Here is a 26,759-nt window from a genome sequence, read left to right on the forward strand (position 1 = left end):
GGAAGCCGCGGGGCACCACGGGTGTGACGTTACAGGCAGTGCCGGCTCCCGGCCAATCAGCCACACCCCCCCCCCTTCGCACGCTCGCCCGCCAGCTGCCGCGTGAGCGCCGGACCGGATGCGGGGGAAGGTGCGGGGCCTGCCCGGCCGGCTAAGCCGGCGCCGCCGCTCAGGAGTTTCCTTCCGCCCGCGGGCAGCGACTGAGCGCTGCCAGATGGGGGGCGGGGCAGGCTCCGGCTTCGCAGAGCCGCTTGAGGCTGCGAGGGGAGTTTCTCCCCCACCAGCGCGGCCCACGCGGGCAGGGGAGCGACGAGCGGGCTACACCGCTGTGTGGCTCCGCGCCCCCTGTGTCACTTGCCCGCAGCCGCGGGGCTACGGTAGAAAATCCCAGCCCAGGCCGGACTAGGGTGCGCGAAGCAGGCCCGAGGGGGGAGATGGTGAGGGACTGGGAGGGTCTTGCGGCGCGTGAAGGAAGTTAAGGGGTAGAGCCTCTGCGTGGAGGATGGCTGGGGTAGATGGGATTCTTCACCTCACAGTGGTGCATCTACCCTAGTAAAGCTAGTACCTGTCTTCCAATAACATGGCAGCTGCACTGGTGCCAAGCTGCTAGTAGGGGCAGGCATTTTTATCTCACCTCAAAAACCTGCTTGTTCCTGCCCTACAGGAGTACTTACATCCTTGCTATCATTGGTACAGCTGCACTGTGTCTGCTAGCTGCTGAAATGTGTGTACTAGTTTTGTTTCTATAGCAAAGGCCAGGAGGTCAAAATAAGAACTGCTGGGATCTCTGCCATGAAGGGGAGTGTCTTTCCCGGACCTGAAGACCAACTTCTGTTGGCGAAAAAGACAAGCTTTGAAGCTTATACAAAACTTTTCTTCAGGTCTGTGAAAAGTAGAATTCTGTGTGGCTCGAAAGCTTGTGTTTCTTACCAACAGAAGTGGGTCCAATAGAAGATATTACCTGACCTACCTTGTCTCTAATATGCTGGGAGGGACACAGCTACAGCTGCACTGCATACATGAAAGGGGGGGGGGGCGGGAGGTCAGATTGGGACTTGGACCTCTGCGGAAGGTAAAATGAGAAATAGTGTCCCACAGCAGGCAGGTGAATTGGAGTAGGGCTAGATCTGTGGCCCATTTGGGAAGGGAGTGTGGGATTCTGGGACCATTCTGCCCATTGATGCCCTATACAGAGAGCTGGAATTGGGGAGAGAGAGAGAAAGGGCCAGGGGAGAGATCTATGGAAAAGGTGTCTGATCTGGTGATTCTCCTGATGGTGCTTTAAAGTGGTGACTTTATTTTTAAATGCAAATGCTTAGCAGGAGGGAGAAGATATTTCTTCCCCAGGGTTCATGTGTTGGTCTCATTCCCCTCTGACACTGTCCTCTGTTGCACCAAGCTGTCAGAAGACTCTGAAGGTCCAGCAGAGTCCATTCCATGGAGGGCTGGCAGCTGATCTAGGGAAGAGGCTGAGGGAGAAGGTGTGTTTTCCCTATCCAGTGGTAAATCTGGGAAGTTGGTGCATCTTGAGGCTGCATTAACAACTGTATGGAGGCCCCCTATGCCCTATTGTATAAGCAACCTCTAAAGGAGTTTCCAGTAACAGATACAATCAGGGAAAGCTAAAGCATGGGTGGGGCAGGGGGGAGGGACTACTGATGTGAAGGCCTCTATGGCAGTGACAGGTATCAGAGTAGCAGCCGTGTTAGTCTGTATCCGCAAAAAGAACAGGAGTACTTGTGGCACCTTAGAGACTAACAAATGTATTAGAGCATAAGCTTTCGTGGACTACAGCCCACTTCTTTGGATGCATACAGAATGGAACATATATTGAGGAGATATATATACACACATACAACTCCCACCTGTTCATGCTCTCTGTATGTGTGTATATATATCTCCTCAATATATGTTCCATTCTATATGCATCCGAAGAAGTGGGCTGTAGTCCACGAAAGCTTATGCTCTAATGAATTTGTTAGTCTCTAAGGTGCCACAAGTACTCCTGTTCTTTCTATGGCAGTGGTTCTTTCCGGATTACTTGTACCCCTTTCAGGAGTCTGATTTGCCTTATATACCCCAAGTTTCACCTCACTTAAAAACTCAGGCTTTGGGCTTCGGCTTTCTGCCCTGGGCCCCAGCTAGTCTAACGCTGGCCCTGGTGACCCCAATAAAGCAAAATCACAGTTTGAGAACTGCTGATATAGTATATAGAGCAGTATAAACAAGTCATTGTATGAAATTTTAGTTTGTACTGACTTCACTTGTGCTTTTTATGTAGCCTGTTATAAAACTAGGTAAATATCTGGATGAGCTGATTTAACCCCTGGAAGACCTCTGCATAACCCCTGGTTTACGGGTATCCCTCGTTGAGAACCACTGCTCTAGGGAATCCTCTGAAATCTGCATGGATCTTGGGAGATCTATTGGTTCTGGAGGCTGACATCTAGGGCAGTAGGGGTAAACCTCATCCACTAACATAATGACTTGAGAAAAACTTGGTGATTTTTTTTCTTTATGAGGGTGTGACTTCGTCATCCACATGAGTTATTACATCAGTATATTGGAATTTTTTTCTGTGGGGAACAATCCTGTATCGGCCATGTTCAAAGAAGTAGATAAGCTAGACAAGACCTAACGTGCCTTTTCCATCTCTACTGTCAGCTGGGTGCAATGTGGGAAGAGCTTTCCCTGCTTTTTTCTTCCTGCTGAGCACATCATATGGGCCAAAAGAAATCTGATGAGGTTCAACAAGGACAAGTGCAGAGTCCTGCACTTAAGACGGAAGAATCCCATGCACTACTACAGACTAGGGACTGAATGGCTAGGCAGCAGTTCTGCAGAAAAGGACGTAGGGGGTTACAGTGGACGAGAAGCTGGATATGAGTCGACAGTGTGCCCTTGTTGCCAAGAAAGCTAATGGCATTTTGGGCTGTATAAGTAGGGGCATTGCCAGCAGATTGAGGGACGTGATCATTCCCCTCTATTCGACATTGGTGAGGCCTCATCTTGAGTACTGTGTCCCGTTTTGGGCCCCACTCTACAAGAAGGATGTGGAAAAATTAGAAAGAGTCCAGCGGAGGGCAACAAAAATGATTAGGGGACTGGAGCACATGACTTATGAGGAGAGGCTGAGGGAACTGGGATTGTTTAGTCTGCAGAAGAGAAGAATGAGGGGGGATTTGATAGCTGCTTTCAGCTACCTGAAAGGGGGTTCCAAAGAGGATGGATCTAGACTGTTCTCAGTGGTGGCAAATGACAGAACAAGGAGTAATGGTCTCAAGTTGCAGTGAGGGAGGTTTAGGTTGGCTATTAGGAAAAACTTTTTCACTAGGAGGGTGGTGAAGCACTGGAATGGGTTACCTAGGGAAGTGGTGGAATCTCCTTCCTTAGAGGTTTTTAAGGTCAGGCTTGACAAAGCCCTGGCTGGGATGATTTAGTTGGGGATTGGTCCCACTTTGAGCAGAGGGTTGGACTAGATGACTTCCTGAGGTCCCTTCCAACTCTGATATTCTGTGATAAACCTTGGGCCAAAGAAAGCATGATCCCAGTTTGGAGTAAAGAAAGGAACTTTTATACAAGGGCCTTGTCTCAAAGAACTTACAAACTGAAGGGACAACATCTAAATGAGGGAGTTCTTTATCATTTAGCCACTTAAACCATGCTGTTTTCATATTCTTTTTTTACCACGTTTTTTTATTACTCTCTTTTAGTTTAGAGAGACAAGGTGGTTGAGGTAATATCTTTTATCAGACCAACTTCTGTTGGTGAGCGAGACAAACTTTCAACATTACACAGAGCTCTTCTTCGGGTCATTTAGTTCATTCTCTTAAGGCACATTAAATAAAGCAGGAGATACTGTAAGTACAGTAAGCACAGAAACCTTGTTTCACGTTTAGCCATTTTTGCGTTTCCTTGCCAAATCGTTTAGGCAGATAGTGAAGAGACTTGTCAATTTTCTCTAGTTTCTGTTTTTAAATATAGCCATATGTAATTCCATACCAAAAATATATTAAAATAACATTGCCTAATGAAGCACCCAGAAGTCAAAATATGTCCCAGTTAAGATTTCATGGGAACCTTAGGTCTACCTCCTGGTGTTTCTGTTTTACAATAGTATTTGATTACTGGATCTCATACTAGTTTTTTCTGCAGGTCCTATCTCATTTCTTAATGGGAAAAAAATTAAAATAACTCTTGTTTGGATAAACAGCATAAAAACAACCAAAGTGAACCAGGGTTCGTGTACATCTTAGGCCTAGTCTACACTAGGAATTTATCTCGAATTTATCAGCGTTAAACCGAATTAACCCTGCACCCGTCCACGCAACGAAGCCCTTTACTTCGATATAAAGGGCTCTTAATATCGATATCTGTACTCCTCCCTGACGAGGGGAGTAGCGCTGAAATTGGTATTGCCGTGTCGGATTAGGGTTAGTGTGGCCGCAATTCGACGGTATTGGCTTCCGGGAGCTATCCCACAGTGCACCATTGTGACCTCTCTGGACAGCAATCTGAACTCGGATGCACTGGTCAGGTAGACAGGAAAAGCCCCGCAAACTTTTGAATTACATTTCCTGTTTGCCCAGTATGCAGAGCACAGGTGACCATGCAGAGCTCATCAGCACAGGTAACCATGCAGTCCGAGAATCGGAAAAGAGCACCAGCATGGACCGTATGGGAGGTACTGGATCTGATTGCTATATGGGGAGAGGATTCAGTGCTAGCAGAACTACATTCCAAAAGACGAAATGCCAAAACATTTGAAAAAATCTCCAAGGGCATGCTGGAGAGAGGCAACAATAGGGAATCACTACAGTGCTGCGTGAAAGTTAAGGAGCTCAGAAAAGCCTATCAAAAAACCAAGGAGGCAAACGGTCGCTCCGGGTCAGAGCCGCAGACATGCCGCTTCTACGCCGAGCTGCATGCAATTCTAGGGGGGGCCGCCACCACTACCCCACCTCTGACCGTGGATTCCGAGGCGGGGGTAATCTCAGCCATGCCTGAGGATTCTGCGGACGGGGAAGATGAGGAGGAGGAGGATGACGACGAGCTTGCAGAGAGCACACAGCACTCTGTTCTCCCCAACAGGCGGGATCTTTTTCTCAGCCTGACTGAAGTACCCTCCCAAGGCATTATCCCAGACCATGAAGCCATGGAAGAGACCTCTGGTGAGTGTACCTTTGTAAATATAAAAAATGGTTTAAAAGCAAGCGTTTTTTAATGATTAATTTGCCCTGAGGACGTGGGAGGCATTCGTGGCCAGTACAGCTACTGGAAAAGTCTGTTAACGTGTCTGGGGATGGAGCGGAAATCCTCCAGGGACATCTCCGTGAAGCTCTCCTGGAGGTACTCCAAAAGCCTTTGCAGAAGGTTTCTGGGCAGTGCAGCCTTATTCCGTCCACCGTGGTAGGACACTTGACCACGCCATGCTAGTAGCAAGTAATCTAGTATTGCATGACAAAGGCTGGCAGCGTATGGTCCCGGTGTTTGCTGGCATTCCAGCAACATCCGTTCTTTATCTCGCTGTGTTATCCTCAGGAGAGTGATATCGTTCATGGTAACCTAGTTAAAATACAGGAATTTAATTAATGGGACAGAGGTGGCCGTTCCTACTGGGCTGTTTGCCTGTGGCTGAAAAGAAATCCTTCCCTGCAGTTAGCCAAGCTGGGGGGGAGGGAGGGGAATCTTCCCTGATACCAGCCATGCCGTGGGAGGAGGGATAAAGTGATCATCCCAGAGAATTGGATGGGGAGGAGTTAGTTTGGTTTCTGCTGCTGCATGTTAACAGGAAAACCGCAGCACTTAAGGGGCTTTGCTTGGTATGTGGGAAAGGAGGGCGCTGCTTGTAGAAAAGCTGCAGAAGCCGAAAGACAATGGCTTACCATGGCCGCATGCAAGCCGAATTCTGTTGCCCGGACCTGCGTCTGTGCTCTCTAATACCAAAGCCGAAGGCACTCAATATTAAAAGATGCAAAATGCGACCTTGTACCGAAATCACATGCGCTATGTAATGTGAATAGTGTTGTTCACCGTGAAAGAGTATAAGCATTGTTCTGTAAAATGTAGCTTTTTAAATACTTCTCTCCCTTTTTTCCCTCCCTCCCGCAGCTGCAAATTTTTCAAGCCTCGCTCCTCGGTCCCGAAGGCTATCTCAGATAAGGCGTAAAAAAAAGAGGACGCGAGATGAAATGTTCTCGGAAATCATGGAATCCACCCGCAGTGAAAGAGCTCATCTGAATGAGTGGAAGGACACGGTATCGAAGTACAGGAAAGATGCCAGTGAACGTGAGGACAGGAGGGATGCTTGAGATGAGAGGTGGCAGGCTGCAACGCTGGGGCTGCTGTGTGATCAAATGGACATGCTCCGGCGTCTGGTGGAGCTTCAGGAACGGCAGCAGGAGCACAGAGTGCTGCTGCAGCCGCTGTATAACCTCCCTCCCCCCTCACCCTGCTCCATTACCTCCTCACCCAGACGTGTAAGAATGTGGGGGGGAGGCTCCATGCACCCTCCCAATCCACCCCAGTGGACAGCCCAACCAAAAGGCTGTCATTACTTTGAACATTTTTAGTGGCCTTTTCCTTCCCTCCTATCCTCCTCCCAAACCCCACCCGGGCTACCTTCTCAATTCTCTCCCTCTTTTTATAATCAATTAATAAAGAATGCATGATTTTTAAATGATAGTGACTTTATTTCCTTTGAAAGCAAGCTGGGATCGAAGGGGGAGGGTGGGTTGCTTACAGAGAATGAGTCAATCAAGGGGGTCGGTTTTCCTCAAGGAGAAACAAACAGAACGTTCACACGGTAGCCTGGCCAGTCATGAAACTGGTTTTCAAAGCTTCTCTGATGCGCAGTGCTTCCTGGTGTGCTCTTCTAATCGCCCTGGTGTCTGGCTGCGTGTAATCAGCAGCCAGGTGATTTGCCTCAGCCTCCCACCCCACCATAAAGGTCTTCCCCTTACTCTCACAGAGATTGTGGAGCACACAGCAAGCAGCAATAACAATGGGGATATTGGTTTGACTGAGGTCTGAGCGAGTCAGTAAAGATAGCCAGCGACCTTTTAAACGTCCAAATGCACATTCTACCACCATTCTGCACTTGCTCAACCTGTAGTTGAACAGCTCCTGACTACTGTCCAGGCTGCCTGTGTATGGCTTCATGAGCCATGGCATTAAGGGGTAGGTCTCCAAGGATAACTATAGGCATTTCAACATTCCCAACTGTTATTTTCTGGTCTGGGAAGTAAGTCCGTTGCTGCAGCCATTTAAACAGAGTAGTGTTCCTGAAGACGCGAGCGTCATGAACCCTTCCCGGCCATTCCACGTTGATGTTGGTGAAACATCCCTTGTGATCCACCAGTGCTTGCAGCACCATTGAAAAGTACCCCTTGCGGTTTACGTACTGGCTGCCCTGGTGCTCCGGTGCCAAGATAGGGATATGGGTTCCATCTATCGCCCCACCACAGTTAGGGAATCCCATTGCAGCAAAGCCATCCACTATGACCTGCACATTTCCCAGAGTCACTACCTTTGGTAGCAGCTGCTCAGTGATTGCTTTGGCTACTTGCATCACAGCAGCCCCCACAGTAGATTTGCCAACTCCAGATTGATTCCCTACTGATCGGTATCTGTCTGGTGTTGCGAACTTCCACAGGGCTATCGCCACTCGCGTCTCAACTGTGAGGGCTGCTCTCATCTTGGTATTCTGGCGCTTCAGGGCAGGGGAAAGCAAGTCACAAAGTTCCATGAAAGTGCCCTTATGCATGCGAAAGTTTCGCAGCCACTGGGAATTGTCCCACATCTGCAACACTATGCGATCCCACCAGTCTGTGCTTGTTTCCCAGGCCCAGAATCGGCGTTCCGTGGCATGAACCTGCCCCATTAACAGCATGATCTCCAAAGCGCCGGGGCCCGCGGTTTAATAGAATTCCATGTCCATGTCCTCATCACTCTCGTCGCCGCGCTGCCGTAGCCTACTCCTCATTGCCTGGTTTTGCAGGTTCTGGTTCAGCATAAACTGCACGATAACGCGTGAGGTGTTTACAATGTTCATGACTGCTGTCTTGAGCTGAGCGGGCTCCAGGCTTGCCACAGTATGGCATCTGCACTGTTCACCCAGGAAAAAGCCGCAAAATGGTTATCTGCCGTTGCTTTCCAGGAGGGAGGGGAGGATGTACCCAGAACCACCCGCGACAATGATTTTTGCCCCATCAGGCATTGGGATCTCAACCCAGAATTCCAATGGGCGGAGGAGACTGCGGGAACTATGGGATAGCTATGGGATAGCTACCCACAGTGCAACACTCCAGAAATCGACACTAGCCACCGAATTAATGTGCTTAGTGTGGCCGCATACATTTGACTTTATACAATCTGTTTTCAAAAACCGGTTTCTGTAAAATCGGAATAATCCCGTAGTGTAGTCATACCTTCAGTATAGCCCAGTAACTGAACACTCTGGAGTTCTGTGATCACAGCTGGAAAATTGTGACCGGCTCGTTAGTGCACTCCCCTTTCCACTACCAGAGGAGGTTTTCTTATTTGGTTTGTTTCTTGATTATTAATACAACCAAACCGTGGTTTAATGACGATTATCCCAAAATTTTAAAAGGGTGGAAATAAAAGTAAAAGGCCAGCATTTATTGCCATGTTCAGTGATGATAATACAGTGCATGTGGCATTCACTTCCATTGGCAACATACTCCATATACGTCCAACATACATCAAAGCAGTGTGCACCCCAAATTAATCAAACTTGCTTCCTGTCACAAAATCTTAACCCTGACTTCCTAATTAATTGTCTCAAGAAACTGGCACATCCTTAAAAATTTTATTAAAGCTAATGTTAAAAAAATTATATAATACATAGGTTGGGGAAAGAATGTTTTGTACATCTGGGTATAGTGCTTAGATTATCCATAAATACAAAGTTTGTTTTTAAAAGTCATATGCGCTGGCATAGATTACATAATCAGCAATAACCTAAATTTAGGTGAATAGATTTAACAATACAGTTTAGTTATTAGAATCCGAATACTTGGTACATCACTCATGAAAAGTTATACAGAGATTTGGTTGTGGAAAGCAAAATATATCAATAAGTGAAGATTGTCCCTCAGTAATTGAGAATTAGGTTAGTTGTCCATTGATAAAATACAGTCCTACTATCACACAGTCCAAACATGGGTAATGTTATATTTTGCCGTTGTTGAGTTTGCTCATAAGGATTTTGCATTAGGATGCATTACACTTGCTTTATATTTTGAAGGTCTTCTTTGTAACCATAAGAACTAGAAGACTTCTTGTTTTTTTAAATTGGGATTACGGAGAACAAGATAGTACCCTAAAAAACCCCACCAAAATGCTGGCTCACTGATATGACTAGTGCAATTTAAACCCATGCCCCCTTGCCAGATTCCAAAGTCCTGCTGCAAATAATGGAGGTGTTAGAGCTGTTAGAAAAAAGTTGCAAGAATCTTTTATGGAAAGTGCAAAATAACCTAAATAACCTCTCCATTATAATAACACCTGTATATAAATATATATGTAGATAATATAAAGAGCACCAATTACTGGCATATATATATGTAGCATTGTTCATAGTAGGTTTAATAAGAGTTTTACACTGCATATGGCTTCTTGAATGCTGCTCTTAACAAACGGGTTAGCTGAGTCTCATGTCTAGAGAGACAAGGTGGGAGAGGTAATAGCTTTTACTGGACCAACTTCTGTTGGTGAGAGAGACAAGCTCTCAGTCTTGTGGAGGGTTTACTAGGAGGTTGGGGATTGATCTCTGGGTTTCTCTCTGACCCATGAGTTGGAAGGGGTGGGTCTGTCTTGTCCCACAAGAATGAGGAAGATTAGTAGGGAAGATGGATGTCTGCTACCCTGAGGGAAGGATTGGCGTTAATGAGAACGACTGAGTTTTTGTCCCATGGGGAGGGGAGAGTGAATGGGGTAAGGGCTGAATCTCTTGGGCCTCAGTCTCTGTGCTGTGGGTAGGGGAGGGTTAACTTTACAGTTCCATGTTGCCTCCCTCGTCTCCCCCCCCCCCCTTTCCTGTTGCTTTCTCACCCTTTGCTGGCAGGAAGTTGCGGAACTTACTAGTTTCAGTTTGTGTTCGGTCTCTTCGTGCTAGATTCGCGCTGGCCTTGGGGGGGCTTCTCTGTAGACGGGGGTCTTATCATGGGGACGTAGGAGACGACAGAACTATGGCCCATCCGGAGCCTTCCCCTACCTTGGTGGCTACGGTGAGTAACACTTGGGGTGAGTGCCTAACTCCCAACAGTCAGTCACCAGGCTGGAGAGTCGGGTTAATGGGAGCACAGAGCTGGGAGTGGTGTGGGTCTGGTTGGTGACTGCAGGAAGACTGGGAGTCAAGTATCCTGGGTTGTATCCCCAGGTCTGGGAGGGCTGTGGGGTCTGGTGGGTTAAAATTGGGAGGAGAGTGAGAGTTAGGGAATCTGAGTTTTATTTTCTGATGTGCCTTTTGTGAGTCCCTTCCATTTTGCGGTCTCCTTTTCCCCTCTGTAGAAGTAGGCTGGTACTGATAACCTGCCTCCCCTCGTGAGCTGCTCTCTCCTCCACTGGTGTGACCCCGTAGAACAGTGGTCCCCACATTTTTTACTTTGCACCCCCCCCCCCCCGCTGGGGCTGGGCCATGGCTCCTGGAGGGAGGGGCGTGGACAGGAGTAAGTGGGACAAGGCTGGGGCCACAGCTGGGGAGCGTTGCCTTGGGAGGGGGCCGAGGTCGGTAGCCAGGGCCCCTGTCGCGGGCCCACAGCCGGAATCCAGGGCGCAGGGCTGTGAGCGGGGCACCGGGCTGGCAGCTGGGGGCGGGCCAGGAGTGGAGCTGGGTGCCGCTCCCCCGTAGGGGCTGGCCTGGGCTCCAGCTGCGCCCCCCCCCCCCCAATGTTCCTCGGCAGCCCCTTAGGGGTGCACTCCACAGTTTGGGAACTTCTGCCCTAGGAAGACTGTGCTCCTGTCCTTGATAAGTTCTAGAGAGAGAAGGTTGTAGAGGTAATATATTTTTCTCTGTGGGTGAGAGAGAGAAACTTTCCAGCCACACGGAGCTCTTCTACCTTTCCCAGACCCGAAGAAGAGCTTTGTCTTGAAAGCTTGTCTCTTTCACTAACAGAAGTTGGTCCTTTAAAAGCTATTACCTCACCCATCTTATTTCTAATATCCTGGGACCAACACGGCTACAATAACACTGCATACACCTGATGGGAGTCCGTGAGCTTGCACTCCTCTGGTGGGGTTCCAGATATGGGTTAGCCATATCCCACTTGGATTGGTGAGTGACCTGAGGCTGCTTTCTCCCACTGTTGCACCACAGGAAATAACACTTAACCCAATTATCAAGGAGATGCTTCTCCTGAGGTTCCCCAGTCACTTCCACAGTCCTACAACATCTCTGCTTCCTCCTGCAAATGCAGTGCTCTAACAGTCCCTCCAGTCCTTCCACCATCTACATATCCAGTACCCACCAGCTCCACAAATTTGGATAATGGATGTTGTCTTGTGTTTCCTATGTATCTAATTCTCTTCAGTAATTCCTATTGCCCCATTTCCCGTGTCCAATTCTCCCCCAGGCACTCCCATTCCCAGGGGTGCCCCCCCCAGTTTCATACCCCATTATAATTTTACCAATAAGAGTGGAGCTATGGGGGGGTGGGGCTTGTGGGTGGCTATTTTCCTTAGCCCTCTGTAACCACCCCTTCCAGAGCTAGGTGCCTGGCCAGCAGCTGCTGCTCTTCAGTCACTCAGCTCCTGCCACCATGGCCCTGGCAGTCTCCCCTTCTTTGGGAAACTGATCCATGGCTGGCAAGGTGCTGGGGGACCTCAACCAATGCTAGAGGTGGCTGTGCTTGAGTGGGTCTCTGCTGAGCTGGTATGGGGGGAAAGGAAACCTGTCTGTGCTGGTGCCTCTGGCTCAGGAGTGGGAGCGTTCAGTCTCCTGAGTGCATGGCTTAGAGACAGCTCAGGTACATGCACACAGTTGCCCCCCTACAATTCTCCCCACCACACACATGCACAGTCTCTTACTCCCACTCTTTCACACACAGTCTACCCCCAGAGACACTAACACACAGTCTCCCCCAATGCGCGTGCACACTCTCTCACACACTTGTATTATTATTATCATTGTTGTTGTTATTACTTGGTACTTCCTGTTGAAATGCACAATACCCATATATTCTCTGTAATTTTATTCTCTGTTATTTTAGTTTTTTTGACTGGTCTGTGCATTTCATAACTTTATTTCTCTCTTATGCTTAAATTTAATTTTTTGAGTAGTGAGTTCTAAAATGCCTAACCTGTCCTGGGCGGAGTAATTATAATTATTACTTTTATTACCATATTGTGCTTTGTCATTCATTATTTAAAGTGGTACCATCAAATAATATCCTTCTAGAATGTAAATTTAGTTTGTACTCACATTAGCTGTGCCAGTTGTTTTTAAAATAAGCTAAACTACATAACTTTAGACACTGTGCAGATGAAGGTCACTTATTTGCAAATTGTATTTTTAATTATATTTGTAAAGTAACTTAAAATTTATATGAGAATAAATGTGGTTCCAAGTCTGATAGTAATGATGGAGTCAAATGTTAGTAAGTCACGTACATGATTGTGATTGGTAAAAATAAATGCCAAAATAATTAGAAAAATAAATTTGCATTCTTAATAAAAGAGGGGAAAAAAACTTAATCACATATGTTACTAATTAAGTAAATACCTTTTTAGTGGAGTGAAAAACAATTGACTAAAATAGAGTAGATAATAGCAGGAACACAGAGTGTGTCTGTTAGAGAAAGTAAGCAGATTTTATTTATTTTTATTTATCTCTACTAAAGATAGTGTACAAAGTATCAAACTTGAGTTTCTGATATCTGTGTTAAGGTTCCAAAACTGATACCTCAACGCTTGGGATTGGGAATATCTATCTGTACTATCCTCTGATTGTTCTAAATTTACATATAAACTTAATATATGGCTTTAATTGGTGTTTGTATATATTTTTCTTTCTCTATAAAGAAATTAGATACAGTGGTCCTATCAGCTAATTTCTAGGTTATCTACAAAAAACAACGTAAAGTTGCCCCTCCCCCCCGCAACCTGAAATGGCGCCCTCTGATCTTCCACCTTGTGTAGTCAATGCCCTTCAGCAACTCCAGTTTCCCCTGCCTCTCCAGTGCTCCCTGTCTGGCTTTATTCACCCTGTCTCTTGGAGGGATAGTTCAATTTGAGAAATCTCCAGGGAACCTGAATTGGGTTCTCCATGGGGGCCTGTGAAGCTGTGTTTTGTGGTTTTCACAGGGCTTTATATTCCAGGGGAGTATTCCTGGAGAAGGACTCTTTAGTATTCAGTGGCTCCAGGGGTTACTGTGTCATTCTGGTGTTCTCTCCCCAGGGCCCCAGGCAGCTGCCTCTCTTCCCTGTTCCTGACTTCCTGGCATAGCAGAAACAATTCATTTTTAATGAGCTGCCTCCCTAATCTGTCCCTGGCTCAGCAAGAGGTTGGATTTACAGGAATTGCAGTTGCTTTCCAGACTTGCCAGCCAGCCTGGAGACTTTAACTCCTCAGTTGCTGGGATTAGTCAGAAAGAAAGGAATCTCTCCTCTCCTAAGCAGCACTGGAGAACCACTGCCTTACTGAGGGAAGGATTAAGTGGCATTTACCCCCTAAAACCTATATATGAGAGTTAGTACTGACTCAAAGGAGAGAGTGCTCCCTTCTGACTCACCCATGGTTTTCTGTGCAGTATAGCACCCACTAACACCATGTTTGGGCAGTGGGGTGAGTATTCAGGGATATGTTCTTATTAAAGCATCATGACTCCTGCCCCACAAAATCATAATATTTTTTAAAAAATACAAGTTGGGTTTCTTTATTTGATTTTTGGGTTTTGAGTCTTTAGGGAGCACTTGAGTCACGTTTTCAAGCTTTTTTCTCTGCAATTCTGAAGGCCAGTAACTTCCCTCTTTTAAAAAAGAAAGTTGAGATTCTCATGTAATTGCGTGACTCGTGGAGGTGGAAAAACACCAAACGTCAAGAGATTTGTGAAATAGTCATGAGAGTTTGCGACACTGAAGCTTGTGTTCACCAATTAAATATTTGTATTCTTGCTTTACAAACATTTAGCACAGATAATCTAGCCTGCAGCCAGTGGAATAAATTTAATCTAGAAGTGTAGAGGCACAAGCAGCTGGGTCCACAGATGAGCTTGAATTTCCCCTCCTCCCAAAAGTCCCCAGTAGCATCATGTGCTATATTTATACCATAAAAGCCGGTGTACTTGTACACATAAGGGCTTGTTTACACTTGAATTTTTAGTTGTTTTAACATGTTATTTAACACTGTAACGTGACCGTAAATTCTAGTGTAGATGCTACACAAATGTTTGTTCTAGAACACAAACATTAAAACACTGGAATTAATATGTCTGGGGGAAAATTATTGTATAACACAGATGAATGACACATTAAAATACACAGAATAGAGGAAGTGAGCTTACCTATTCTTTACATTTTCATCTATGTTGTAAAATTTTGTTTTCCCCTGAAATATTCACTCAAATGTTTCTTCCTGAAGGAGATAAAAACTCAGCAAACTGAGAATGATTAGCCTATGATTATTTCAGTACTTTAGCCACTGTCTTCTAATTCCAATACTGTAGCCAATTTGTCCTCACCAACAGCCCCTCTATTCCCCTCTGCAACTATTTATTTTCTTCCCCAATTTGCTCCCTCTTTTTCTTCTCTCTTGTTTTCTTCCTCACCTTGTTCCTCTTCCTTGCTCACATCCCCCTCACTTGCAGACATCTACAGTACTTTCAGGCTAGGCAGGAGTGCCTGTGAGGGTGTGAATTGCAGAGGTGGTGGCTTTGGGTTTTGCCAGGTTGAAGATGGCCAGGGAGGGGGACTCTCAACGCCTCCCTGCACCAGCCTATAGCTGTGGTGGGTGAGGCTTGTGCATTGTATCACCACCAGCACATGCAGAGGATGGGCATATATATGTGCTCTCCCTCTCCATCCCAACTGACAGGCACTGCAACAGGTGCAGACAGCTACCTGAGGAGGCAGAGATGTGGAACAGAGAGCCAGAACTGGCTCCTTGATGAAACAGCAAAATGCAGTACAGTAGAGGGGGTCTGGCCTAGATAACTAAAATGATATGCAATGTGTAACTTTGGGTTTAATCCCCAGTATTTTACATATAGCTGCTATGGTCTCAGAAACATACAGGTCTGTCGCATCTTACACAAATTTAACATGTGCGATTTCAGCTTTACGTGGTTGGCAAAAACCAAAAAAAAAAAAAAAAAAAAAAAGAATAAAAAAGAGAAAAATACTAATTTTAATACTGTACCTGTAGTGCGGGCGATTCCACCCGCCATTCAACTCAATGTAATTTCGACTATACGCGGTTTTCGCTTTACGCACTGACCGCGGAACATAACCCAGGCGTAAGATAAGACAGACTTGTAGCTTGAACTGCTTTCTGATTCTTGTTCCCCAAGGTATGCCTCAGTGACTAAAAACATGATTCACCAGCACACATGCTGTGGTTTGGTGGTTTGAACTATTGTTTAATGTGGGGAATAAATTCTATCCATTTTGTAAACAAACAGGTGTTAGTTAGCATATACTTATCCCATCTTGATCTGTGGAATGGGTTCACTAAAGTCAAGTTGTAAATCTGACCATGAGAAAGCAATTTCTCTGGATTGCAAAGGATGAGTTGTCCTGGTGAGTTGCTATTTATGGAGTGTAACAACCTCTTTCAAAATAGCTCATGCATGTCTTGCCAGTATGCTGCTTACTTCAGGGCTTGGTAGCTGTCATGGATACCTAAATGACTACTTCTATAGAAATCATTAACAAAAGTCCTTAATAGTTCTTGGGAACTAGTTATCATGGCATTTTGTGTGTGTAAAAGTCTTTTTAAAAGGCTGAGTCATTCGTTTTGGTTCATAGTTCTTTATTATTCCTCAGATCTTGATCAGTAATAAAACTTATTAGCCTTTTATGTATTTGTAAAACCTAGAAATGACTGTCTTGTAACTGCTTTCACAAAATCTGATTCATCCCTGTCCCTTTGTCTGTTATGCCTGAAGATGTGGTATCAGAGTAATCAACTTACCTGACCTTGTGTTCTGTATGCTTGGCCTGGGCTTTTCTAGTATTTCCTATATTTATACTATGTACTTTATTTACACCTTGGTTCATGTTTATAAATTCCCATGGTATCTTGTTGAAAGCTGCTTCTTTGGCTAGAACATCAGCTTCATAATTATCAGACCATCTGCATAAATGTTCTTCCACTTTCTTTCCAGCAAATAATCAATTGCTGCAATCAGTTCTTTTTGTCTAACTGGCTTACCCTTGGAACTGTGGAATCCATCTTGCTTCCATGTGAGTTGGTTAATGGCAACTGTCCATCTTGAAAGTTGATGATATGAGTGCCAAAGCAGTTCAGTTACTATGTGTCGTGCTACAGCATTGTGGGTAGCTAAAAAGACCAATTCTTGAGTGACTATTCGTGCCACAGATAATGTGGGTATAAGGCACAGGATAAGAAGATAAAGTTGGCGCACTACTAGCTCTTGAAGCCTGCTGTACTTTCCTCTCTCAACCACCTCTCTTCAGCCTCTTTGAGTCCCTGGTGCACTGTAGCACTCCAGTATGGCCTGTTGCTAGTTGCATCTTCCCAGCTTGCAGTGTTGATGTTGACAGTTTTCAAGTCCCTCTTGCAAACATCTTTGGACTTGAGCCTTGGAGCACCCACAAGCTGGTTCAATATATCATATAAATGTGCATTTAAATACATTCTTTATCTCTCTTTAACTGTTTTGTGGCAACTGAAAGAGCTGACAGTCTCTTATCTGTTATTTATAATTCATAGCTCTCTGACATTTTTGGAGAGAGGAGGTCCCCGTTTGCCAGAATTTTCATTTCTGTAGTTTTGAATGGCTTTCACATGTGTAACTTTCTCTTAAAAACTTCTAACTTTTGAGAGGGGAATAGGATGGCATACAGCTGTAATAGGCATCTTTGTATGCTTATCGTTTCCTAACCCACAACCACAACACTTTATTATCTTTATTGGTTTAGCTTTCACTTTGCTAGAGTTCTCACAGCAGAAAAAAATCTGTTTCTTTGCAGCTGGTACTAATCCCTTTCACAAGAGCAAGTTAGGAAAACATTGCACTCAAATAAAATTACAAAGAACTTATAAAAACAAAGATCAAAACAATTTCACAGAAGCAAAGCAAAACAAGTACATTCTCACAGCACACTTCTCATTGAGAAGTCAGCCCACCCCAGGTACAAGGGAAAAATGTTATTTAACTCATTATGCCTATATAAGCCACCGAAATATTAAGTGTTAGCTTTTAGATGTGTAGTGCATTAAAAACTTTTCACATAGGGTGTTCTTTCTTTTCTCACAGCCCAGTGCTTAACTTCTCAATAATCTGTGCGAGGTAACATACAAAGTAAAAAAGTTTTTAAATGAAGAAGGAAAATATAATTTTTCTTTACGGATGGAAATAGTAATAAGACTGTAGTCAAAAACATTCTCAGCTCACAGCTTTATAAATTATTTTGTTAAAGCAATTTCCCACAACCAAACACCGACAAAACAAAAACATTAAAATAAAGAGGTGGGGGAATACTCTTATAATTATAGATGAGTGAGTTGCTGTAATGATGTTACATTGCTCTGAAGCTTTCTAGACAGTTTTGAAAATCTCAGGATGTCTGTCTTTGTAGTCCTGGAGCATATTAGTTTTTAAACAGTGAAATGTGTTACAAAAAAAGATTTCATCAGGAATCAGGTAGCCTTTTGCATGACTCAAGTGAAGGGATTTCAGTCCTTCCTTAAAATTCCACGTGGGTCACATTAGTCCATAGACCTTATATCCATTACAGTCTCTCTTCAAACAGTAGGTCAGTTCAGTTGGTCTCATTGTCATGACAGGCTGGTGCTAGGCTCAGCTGTGAATTCTACCCAAGGAAATGTTTTCTCACAGTGGTCTTTTCCCTTTCCAGCTCATTCTAACTCTGGCCTGGGTGTGGGCTGAAGAATGCTTGGGAGTAGCCCCAAACCCAGATACCCAACAAATCCATGGGACAGCCCTGGGGAGAAAGAAGAGGGAGCCAAAGTGTCAGATGGGAGAGTACCTACACTCCAACAGGACCCACTGCTGCATGAGATGCCATGCAGGTACAGTAGAGTGTAACACTGAGTCTTTACTGCTAAGGCCAGAGAGGCATTCCTGTTTCCTGAACTCTCAGTCCAAATATCTCTTGTTCCCCAGCTATCCCTGGTGAGAATGCCACATCCTGGAGTAAAGGAGACATGTACTTTTAGTCATGGGATCTCCTCTCTCCTTGTCCCCTCACCCTGGTGAGTGCATCCCCTGCTGGGGCTAAGGAAACATACCATTTACCTGCACTCTCAGCCAGATGCTGCTCAAGACAATCTGCTGCGTAGGCAAAACTTCAGTGTGCACCCCTCACCCCTGCCCCCTCCCACTACAAAATCACCCCACCCTTTAGCATGCCAGGTGGCAATGCTATGGGAGGCCACCCCCCAGAAAGCTGCCATCCTAGGCAACTGTCTAATTTGCCTATAGCTAGAGCAGCCTCTCAGCTCTGGGTTCCCCTGTCCCCTACAGTGTCCCTGGCTCTCATTTGCCTTAGGGGAATGTCTCTTTATGCCTGTCAGATCCCTGTTTGGTGATTCTGTTTCAGGGACTTACTTGGCAGAAGACTGTCAGTCAGACAAACTTGTGACCACCTGCAACCGATGTCCTAAGGGCACGTTCACGGCTACGGATAACACTTTGAGGAAATGCATTAGTTGCCAACGGTGCCGTTCAGGTGAGTCTCACCCGTGGGATGATGGGGATGGGGGAAGCGGGTGGTGGTGGCGGGACAGGGACTGCAGGAGTAGACATGGAGATACGGCAGTGAGGAATGAGGATAGAGTGGAGGTGGGTGGATGGGGACAAGAACAGTGGAGGAAAAGGATAGAGACAGTGTTGGTAATTGCAATGGAGTGGTGGTGTTTTGATGAGGACATGAGCTTGTAGGGAGTGATCGTCAGGCTCTTTGGTACCAACTCTTAGTTGGGGAAACAGAGGATGATGATGTCTGTTTCCGGCCTGTGCTGTCACCATGAAGAGGACCCAGTGGTGGAAAGAGGGTGGAATCATCTCTCTCCCTCTCTGTCGCCTCTCAGAATTACAGCAGATAACACTGTCTGAGTGCACTGAAAAGAAGGATACAGTCTGTGGCTGTCTGCCCAACCAATTTCAGAGCGAACCCAATACTTTATTCAAATGTAAGAACTGCAACCCATGCCACAACGGGACCATCCGGAAAAACTGTGAGTGTAACACAGACAGCTGCTACTGCTGCCAGGGCAGGACATAGCACCCCTTCCTCCCACCCACTCGCCTTGGGGGAGCCATATCCCCTGCCTTGGTGTGATTTCTCTCCTGGAGCAATTTCTTGTTCCTTCCCTCCTACTGTATTTCCCTGAGTCCAGGAATGATTTCACCTTCTACAGTCTTCGCTACTCCTCCTTGCCCCCATGCAATCTTTGCTCCCCCATCACAGATTATATCTCTCTCCTGTACCACAGAGTGAACTTTTCCCCCCCTCCATATACCCAGAAGAAATTTCCTGCTTCATATTAATTCCTCCCACCCTGCCTATGCTGGAGCCAGTCCTCTCTGTCCTGAGTAAATTTTTCCTTCTGCTCTGGTGTGGATACTTCTCCCCTGCTGCTCTGGAGCAATGTCTTCCCACTCCCCTCAACAAGCCCTGGAAGGATCCTACTCTCACACACACTCTGGAGCAGTTTTACACCTCCTATGTCCTGGAGTGATGCACTCCCACACTGCCGTAGAATCACTTTCTCCTCTGCTCCCCCTGTCCTTGATTGATTTCCCTCTCCCTTGCATGGGGCAGTTCTCTCCTCCAGCCTCTCCCTGACTTGGGAGTGATTTTTCCATACCCCTCTCCTTATGGAGAGACTGAGGGTCTGTCTACACTTGAAATGCTACAGTTGCACCACTGTAGCGATTCAGTGTAGACACTACCTATGTTGATGGGAGAATGCCTCCCATTGTCATAGATAATCCACCTCCCTGAGAGATGGTAGCTAGATTGATTGAAGAATTTTTCCATCGACCTAGCACTGTCTACACAGAGACTTAAGTCAGCTTAACTATGCCACTCAGGCCAGGGGTGTGGATTTTTTACATCCCTGACCAACATAGTTAAACCGATCTAATTTTCTGGTGTAGACCAGGCCTTAGTTCTGCACCACCTCCCTCCTGACCTAGACTCAGTTCCTCCTCCATTCCCTTTCTCCTGTAGTCTGTTTTCCTTCTTTTCCCATAGTACAGTTCCCTCCCCAATTGTTCTGAAGCTAGTCTCCCTCTCCTTGGCAATTTTCTCCTTCCACATCTCACACCTTCCCTGGTATGAATTTCCCTGCCCCTTAGGCGAGTCCCCTCCTCTGCCCTGTCCCTTCCCATTCCGGCTTGTCTCTCTCTCACACTTGCACACACTCACACTTGCCCTAGAGTGACTTCCCTCCTCCCCCTGCCCTTGAGCAATTTCCTTCCCTCTCCTCTGACTTAGAGCTATTTCCCTCCCTCCTCCCCCTAGTGCTCTCCCCATCCCCCCTATGAGTTCTGGAGCCATTTTCCCTCCTTTCCTCAAGTGAGTTTTGCCTCTCTCCGCCCTGCCTGGCCTTTAGCTGGTTCCCTCCCTCCCACATCTAAAATGGTATGACTTCCCCTTGAGCAGTTTCCCTGACAACTACACTAGAGCATTTTTCCTTATAGATATTGCCCACACATGACATCCCACACCTCAGAGTTATTTCCCCCTCTGCCCTGTCCTGATTGGCTTCCTCACCCATGCCTGCTGCTCTGGAGCCACTTCTCCCTCTCCTTCCCCTCCTGCTTGCTCTGTAGTGAATATTTTCCCTTGTGTACTTCTCTGTTTTCATCCTTCAACCCAGTTTCTGCTACAGTGGAGCAGTTTCCCTCTGTCCTGTGCCCGAGAGTGATCCCCCTGCTCTGGAACAGTTTTCCCCAACCACCAGCTACCAGGGAGTGTCACACCTGCCCCCATCTCCTCTCAAACACTCGTGCCATCGAGTGATTCACCTTCCTGACAACAATTTCCCTACCCCCAAAGAGAGATCATCCTCTCCCCACCCTAGAGAGATTTTCCTTCTCCGTCATCTCCCCTGGGGCTGACATTTCCCTCTTTTCTCTACAGGTGCAAAGGACAGTGACACGATCTGTGTATGTCACCATGGATACTTCCTGCACAAAAATAACTGCAACCCTTGCAGCAGGTTGGTGTCCTGTTCCTATGCTCCACCTATTTGTGCAACAGTGAGTGGACTCCATTAGACATTGACCTTCTGCAGGCAGATTGAATAACCTTATCTTCCAGGCTCAGGCTGCCCCCCAGTGCTGTCACCAGGCAGATTTGCAAGGAGCTGTGAAATGGGGCAGTCCCTGGGAATACTTGAAACATGGTGCCCTCATTCCCCACATCACTCAGATTTCTGCTTCCTCTTTCAGCTGTAATGAAGAAGAATGTAAGAAGGACTGTCCCGCAATGCCGAGTCCATCAACGTTCCCCTCAGTGAAGAATGACTACTGGGGCACGCAGGGTATTGGCATTTCTCCAACATTTGCTTCTGCTTTCACTACCAACCCCATCACCCCTGCCCTAAGACAGCCCTATCCATCCTCCTCTCTCCCCACTTTTCCTCTGCTTTCACTCCTGTCCCTATCTTCACATGTTCCCTTTCCAATCTTGCTCCTATCCTTACTCCCACCCTCTCCCCTTCCTTCTGTTACTCACTCGATCTCTCTCCTTCATCTAGGTCATACCATCTTACTCATTGGCCTCGTCGTTGTGCTTGCAGCTAGCCTTGGGCTGCTCTTTGCAGTTAAATTGATCAAGCAATACCGTCAAAGAGTGTCAACCGCTATTTTTTATTCATGTGGTGAGTACAACAGTCTCTGTGGTGATACCGGCTGGGCGGATTTTGGGGGCGTTGGGGGAGGGAGATATGGGGGTCGGCCAGAGTAGATGCGCTCATTGTCCTGATTTTGGCAGTTCTTACAGTCTTGCATCTATTCTCACGCCTGTGACGAGAATCCCTCCCATGAGCTCGTTGCTGGGATTTGTGCATTTCACCACAATCCCTCGAGTGAAGTCAGAGCTGTGGAGGTACCCGTGGGCTTGAGCTGCTTTTTCTGTATATCTTGGAGGGAAGGAAGTGAAAACAATTTCTCCTTTTTTTTCAGTTTCTACGCAGCAGCCAAAGAAGGAACCGGTATCTGAAGTAAGCAAGGTACTCAGTGCAGAAACCTACCTTCAGATTATCATTCCCCTCAGTCCCATTCCACCTGCCTGGGGTCCAGGGCAATATTCTTCCCCTCAGCCTGTTCTCAGGGTTCGTACTTCTGAACTTCCCGAGCATTAGGACTCTGGGCTGTATATACAAAGAGACAACTTCTCAGTTTCACAGACCCCCCCCCCCCCCCCCCCCCGACTAGTGAGGACTAGTTCCTGAGTTCCTATCCCCAGGCTTCATCTTGCCCCATTCTCTCTCTCAGGATTCATGCTTCTCAGACACTTGCAGATGACTCTCATGTCCCACCCTGTCCCCTTACATACACATCCATCCTTTATGGCTGGCTTGGCCAAGCCTGGCAGATTTAGCTCATTGAATTTCTCCTCAGAACTTGATCCCTCCAGCTCCCTGAGCATTTCTGTGGCTCTTCTCTGAGCTCCTTCAATTTGTCGCTACCTCTCTGGGATTAAGGAGCTCAGAGCTGAGCACAGTATTGGGGTCTCCTCAAGACTGTATAAAGAGGGACTGTCCCCTCCCTCCTCTGGAACTCGTTTGAGGTCTCTGAGAGCATGGGGCCCTGAGCTGGGCTCCCGGCATGACTCAGTTCTGTAGATGTTTCCTCTTAGACCCCCATTTTCTGATGCCAAGAGAAAGTTTAACCCTCTTGCTGTGCGAATAAGAAATGTTTGACTCCATCCTCACAAATAAGGTGTCTGTGGGGAGTTCCCCTCCCTCATGGGGAAGTTTTAACTTCTGGGTCCCTGATCCACATCTCTCTTTACCCTGTTAAGGGTGCAGTGGCAGCTGTTCCCCTCAGATATAGTGGTGTTGGGCTGCCCCAGCGGTGATTCTGGAGTAAATACTTGTCTCTCACAGGTTGTGATAAATGAGAGGAAAGCTGCCACCTTTGCTCCGGTACCACCTCAGATCGAAAATATGTGGACAGCCAATGCTGTGCCAAGGTCAATGGTTGAACAGGAGCTACCAGATTGTGTCAGACCTGCTGGAAAGACTCAGCTCCCAGACAGTGAGTGCAGCTTCCCCTGAGAAACAGGATTTCTGTGCGCATGGGGGGGTGGGATGTGCATGTGCCTGTGCAGCATGTGCACCTGTGCGCATATGTGCATGACAACTCTGTGCATCAGTTGTAGCCCTGTGCCCAAAACAGATCTAGTACATATGAGTTCACATGTGTTGGTGTTTGCCTGAGGCCAGCCAAGAGTGGCCTGTTGCATGTGTCTAGTCCTGGACAGTCTTGTTTTGGTGAGTTTATGGCTTGCTGTACTTTACTGTGTGAATGTATGGCAGTGACACAGTGCAAGCATCTTTACAAGAATGGCCTGGCATGTGTGTGCATGTGTACGCAAGACCATTCCTGTGAACAAGCTTGTGGGGTCCCCCATATTCATTTGTAGATAGGCTCAGACCTAGATGTGACGTGTCTGTGTGATCGCTCAGAGGGGTGCAAGATGTGATCTGGGGGAGGTGCTTCCCTACATGGCACCATCATGTTTCTCACCCCAGACTACACCGGCGCAATTTGCATCCCCCCTCCACTTCCCCAGACCCTGCTGCTGATGTCCCCTTGCTTGTTTCACCAGACCCTGTTGTTCTCTATACTGTGGCGGACCATGTGCTGCTGTCTCGGTGGAAGGAATTTGTGCGACGCCTGGGGCTGAGTGACTATGAGATTGAGCGAATCGAGCTGGAGCAGCGGCGCGTGCGGGATGCCCAATACGAGATGCTGAGACAATGGAGGCTGCAGATGGGCCAGGGTGCCACAGTGGAGCGCATCAGCTACGTCCTCAACCAGATGGAGCTGAGTGGTTGCAGCGAGGCTATCCAGGAGGCGCTGGCCGGGCAGCCCTAACCCCCATTCATATCTCCTGCACAGGCAACTCTAACCTCTTCTGCTTTAGTGCTCCCTTCTCTAGCTCTGTCCCTCCTCTTCAGAGAGGATTCTAATCCACTCTTTCTTTCTTGTGCGTCTCCACCTCTTTTCCCCACCCCCTCTGGTATGTTTGTTGGGGTTGGCAGCAGGTGATGCTGGTGGAAGGTTAATGATCACTTTTCAGTGAACCACAAAGTCACTTATGCCTTCAAACCAAGAGAAAGTCCTACAGCAACTGCCACAGGGGAGCACCTCCAAAAGGACAAAACAGACTGATTCTGTGACCAAAACGTGGAGGCCAACCTATAACACAGAACCCAAACTCCCAGCCCTGGAAAGGGAACACTGATTGGGGCCCAGTCATGGGTGTTCAGGGGTTGGATGGTGCCACCACAAGAAAGAGGGAGAAGTTAGCTCCCTGTTCCTCTATTGCTCGAGGGGAGTAATGGGGTTTCTCAGGTGCTGATAAGTCAGGTGAGATTGGTGCTATTTCTATAGCTCTTTTCTGTACCTAAAACGCATGTAAAAGAGCATTAACAAAGTACATGTATGTGTGTCACTGTGTGTGTGCATGGACAAGAGCAAGTGTGCATGGATGGGAGTGAGTGTGGCTTTGAATGTGTTTGCCTGTGTGCATACCTGAATGACTGGTTGAGAATGGAAAAGTGCATGCACATATGGTGGCATGAGTGCATTTGCATATCTCTGCTTACACTCAGACAAGGCAGGCATGCGTGACTGTGGCCTCATATGTGTATCTGCCTTTGGATGATTTGCTTAATCTGATTTAACTGCAAATATGATGGCATATATTTTGTTAGGGACTTCTGAATAATTTCACACTACTTCCCAGTCTCCATCCCATGAGCGCTCACTGTTACATTCTTCCAAGTGTTAGCCCTTGTTAGGTATGGAGTAGCTAAGGGCTCAAATTATCCTCACACCTTTTGAGCGTGCATCCTCTGTCTCTTGCAGAGGATCAGGAGAATTTTTTTAAACTCTTGTAAATACACTAAACACTCTGAAATAAAAGCCCCGTTTGTAACCCTGCTTCCAGTCTGCATTTGTCCATTTAGTCCTCTCTTGCATACCACTGGAAGAGAAAGACAGGAGCAAGGGGGACCCCAGAAGCAACCAGCATGGGCCATAGCCAGAGATGGAACATTGGATTTGTGGAATCAAGGATCTCCTCTTTTGTACATAGAATTCAATTGTCCCAAAGACTTGGGGAAGTTGGAGGAGAGCTGGCTGGTTGCGAGTGGGGAAAAGAGTGAATGGGGGACTCAAGACATTTGGAGGATTAGTTTGTTAATGAGGTGCCAGCAAATTTTAAGTGAACTTGCAAACAACAGACAGTTAATATTAAAAAAATAGTAAAATCTCTTTGATTAAGCACAGGGAATAATTATAGTGAAGAGGCAGCTCCTCTATAGTTAATGTTAAGATCCCCTTTCTATTTAAAGCTCTATAATAAAAATAATGTGCTCTCATATAACATATTTTTGTAGATCTCCACATGCTTTACAAAGAAGGTCAGTATCATTATTATTTACAGGTGGGGAAACCCGGGACATAGAAGTGAAATAACTTGCTTGTTATTGCACAGGTCAGAGGCAGTGCGTCAATAAAACCCAGATCTCCTAAATCTCAGTCCAATGTCCTATTCACTAGCCCTGCTCGCTCTTCTCAATTGGGGCCAGTTCTTTTAATCAAATGACTTAACTTAGGTGAAGTCTACACTTCTAAATTAAGTTTACCTAAGTTACTTCGATGTACAGCCATTGCTGTAATTGAATCGGTTTTACATGTCCGCACTACGCTTCGTGTGTCCTCACCAGGAGTGCTTGCACCAATTTAACTGTCAGAGTGGGGTATTGCAGGATAGCTTCTGAAAAGTAGCAACAGTCAGTGTAAGCAACACAGTGTCTACACCAGTGATACTCAGACCTCAGTAGTTCAGGAACCAAATTAGCGATCCAATCACATTACCCAGAAGAAGTAGTGTGAATTCATTGTTTCATTTACTATAGTACTACATATTCATATTTAAACAGTATATATATAGTTCTCACAGCAAAATGACTGACGAAGTATTATTATTTTATCAACCACAATTGGTTAATAACAGTAAAAGGATTCTGATTGGTTAATAATTAAATCACACCGTGTCTTAATATCATGTGCTGCAAAGAGCCACAGGATACACATTAAAGAGTCACTTGTGGCTCGCGAGCCTCTGTCTGTATATCACTGATCTACACTGACATTGCGTCCATCTAACTAAATCGACCTCAGCACTACGCCTCTGGCGGAGGTGGAGTTATTAAGTCAGTGTAGTGGGCGAGTTACATTGGTGAGAGCTGCATTTTAGTATAGACACTTGAGTCAGGTCGACGTAAGTGCCTTAGTAGGCTCAGCACAAAGCATTTTTATCCTTTTCACAACCTAACCTTTACT

General features: G+C 46.4%; 2 protein-coding genes across 3 annotated transcripts; both read left to right on the forward strand.

Annotated features, from left to right (window-relative positions):
• Positions 1 to 115: 115 nt before the first annotated feature.
• LOC128844815 (uncharacterized) lies at positions 116 to 6,653 on the forward strand. Its single transcript, XM_054042835.1, has 3 exons — positions 116 to 130; positions 4,590 to 5,171; positions 6,112 to 6,653. Exons 2-3 carry the CDS (start codon positions 4,610 to 4,612, stop codon positions 6,309 to 6,311), a joined length of 762 nt encoding a protein of 253 aa, XP_053898810.1. The 5' UTR covers positions 116 to 130; positions 4,590 to 4,609; the 3' UTR covers positions 6,312 to 6,653.
• Positions 6,654 to 10,074: 3,421 nt separating this feature from the next.
• On the forward strand, positions 10,075 to 25,352 carry TNFRSF1A (TNF receptor superfamily member 1A). Of its 2 annotated transcripts, none has more exons than XM_054042821.1 (10): positions 10,075 to 10,250; positions 18,061 to 18,235; positions 18,766 to 18,894; positions 19,256 to 19,402; positions 21,316 to 21,394; positions 21,627 to 21,718; positions 21,935 to 22,057; positions 22,362 to 22,399; positions 23,288 to 23,438; positions 24,013 to 25,352. In XM_054042821.1, exons 1-10 carry the CDS (start codon positions 10,212 to 10,214, stop codon positions 24,279 to 24,281), a joined length of 1,242 nt encoding a protein of 413 aa, XP_053898796.1. In that variant the 5' UTR covers positions 10,075 to 10,211; the 3' UTR covers positions 24,282 to 25,352. The 2 variants fall into 2 exon arrangements, with proteins under 2 accessions (XP_053898796.1, XP_053898788.1); XM_054042813.1 differs by having other exon boundaries at positions 10,076 to 10,250; positions 22,362 to 22,408.
• Positions 25,353 to 26,759: the final 1,407 nt, after the last annotated feature.

The sequence above is a fragment of the Malaclemys terrapin genome, chromosome 1, assembly GCF_027887155.1.
Source record: "Malaclemys terrapin pileata isolate rMalTer1 chromosome 1, rMalTer1.hap1, whole genome shotgun sequence".
NCBI lineage: Eukaryota > Metazoa > Chordata > Testudines > Emydidae > Malaclemys > Malaclemys terrapin.

Coding starts and splice junctions, on each gene's coding strand:
- LOC128844815 (XM_054042835.1), top strand. CDS start 4,610: ATGCAGAGCTCATCAGCACAGGTAACCATGCAGTCCGAGAATCGGAAA. Junction 5,172..6,111: donor AGCCATGGAAGAGACCTCTG/GTGAGTGTACCT, acceptor TCCCTCCCGCAG/CTGCAAATTTTTCAAGCCTC.
- TNFRSF1A (XM_054042813.1), top strand. CDS start 10,212: ATGGCCCATCCGGAGCCTTCCCCTACCTTGGTGGCTACG. Junction 18,895..19,255: donor TTGCCAACGGTGCCGTTCAG/GTGAGTCTCACC, acceptor GTCGCCTCTCAG/AATTACAGCAGATAACACTG. Junction 22,409..23,287: donor CGGTATCTGAAGTAAGCAAG/GTACTCAGTGCA, acceptor TGTCTCTCACAG/GTTGTGATAAATGAGAGGAA.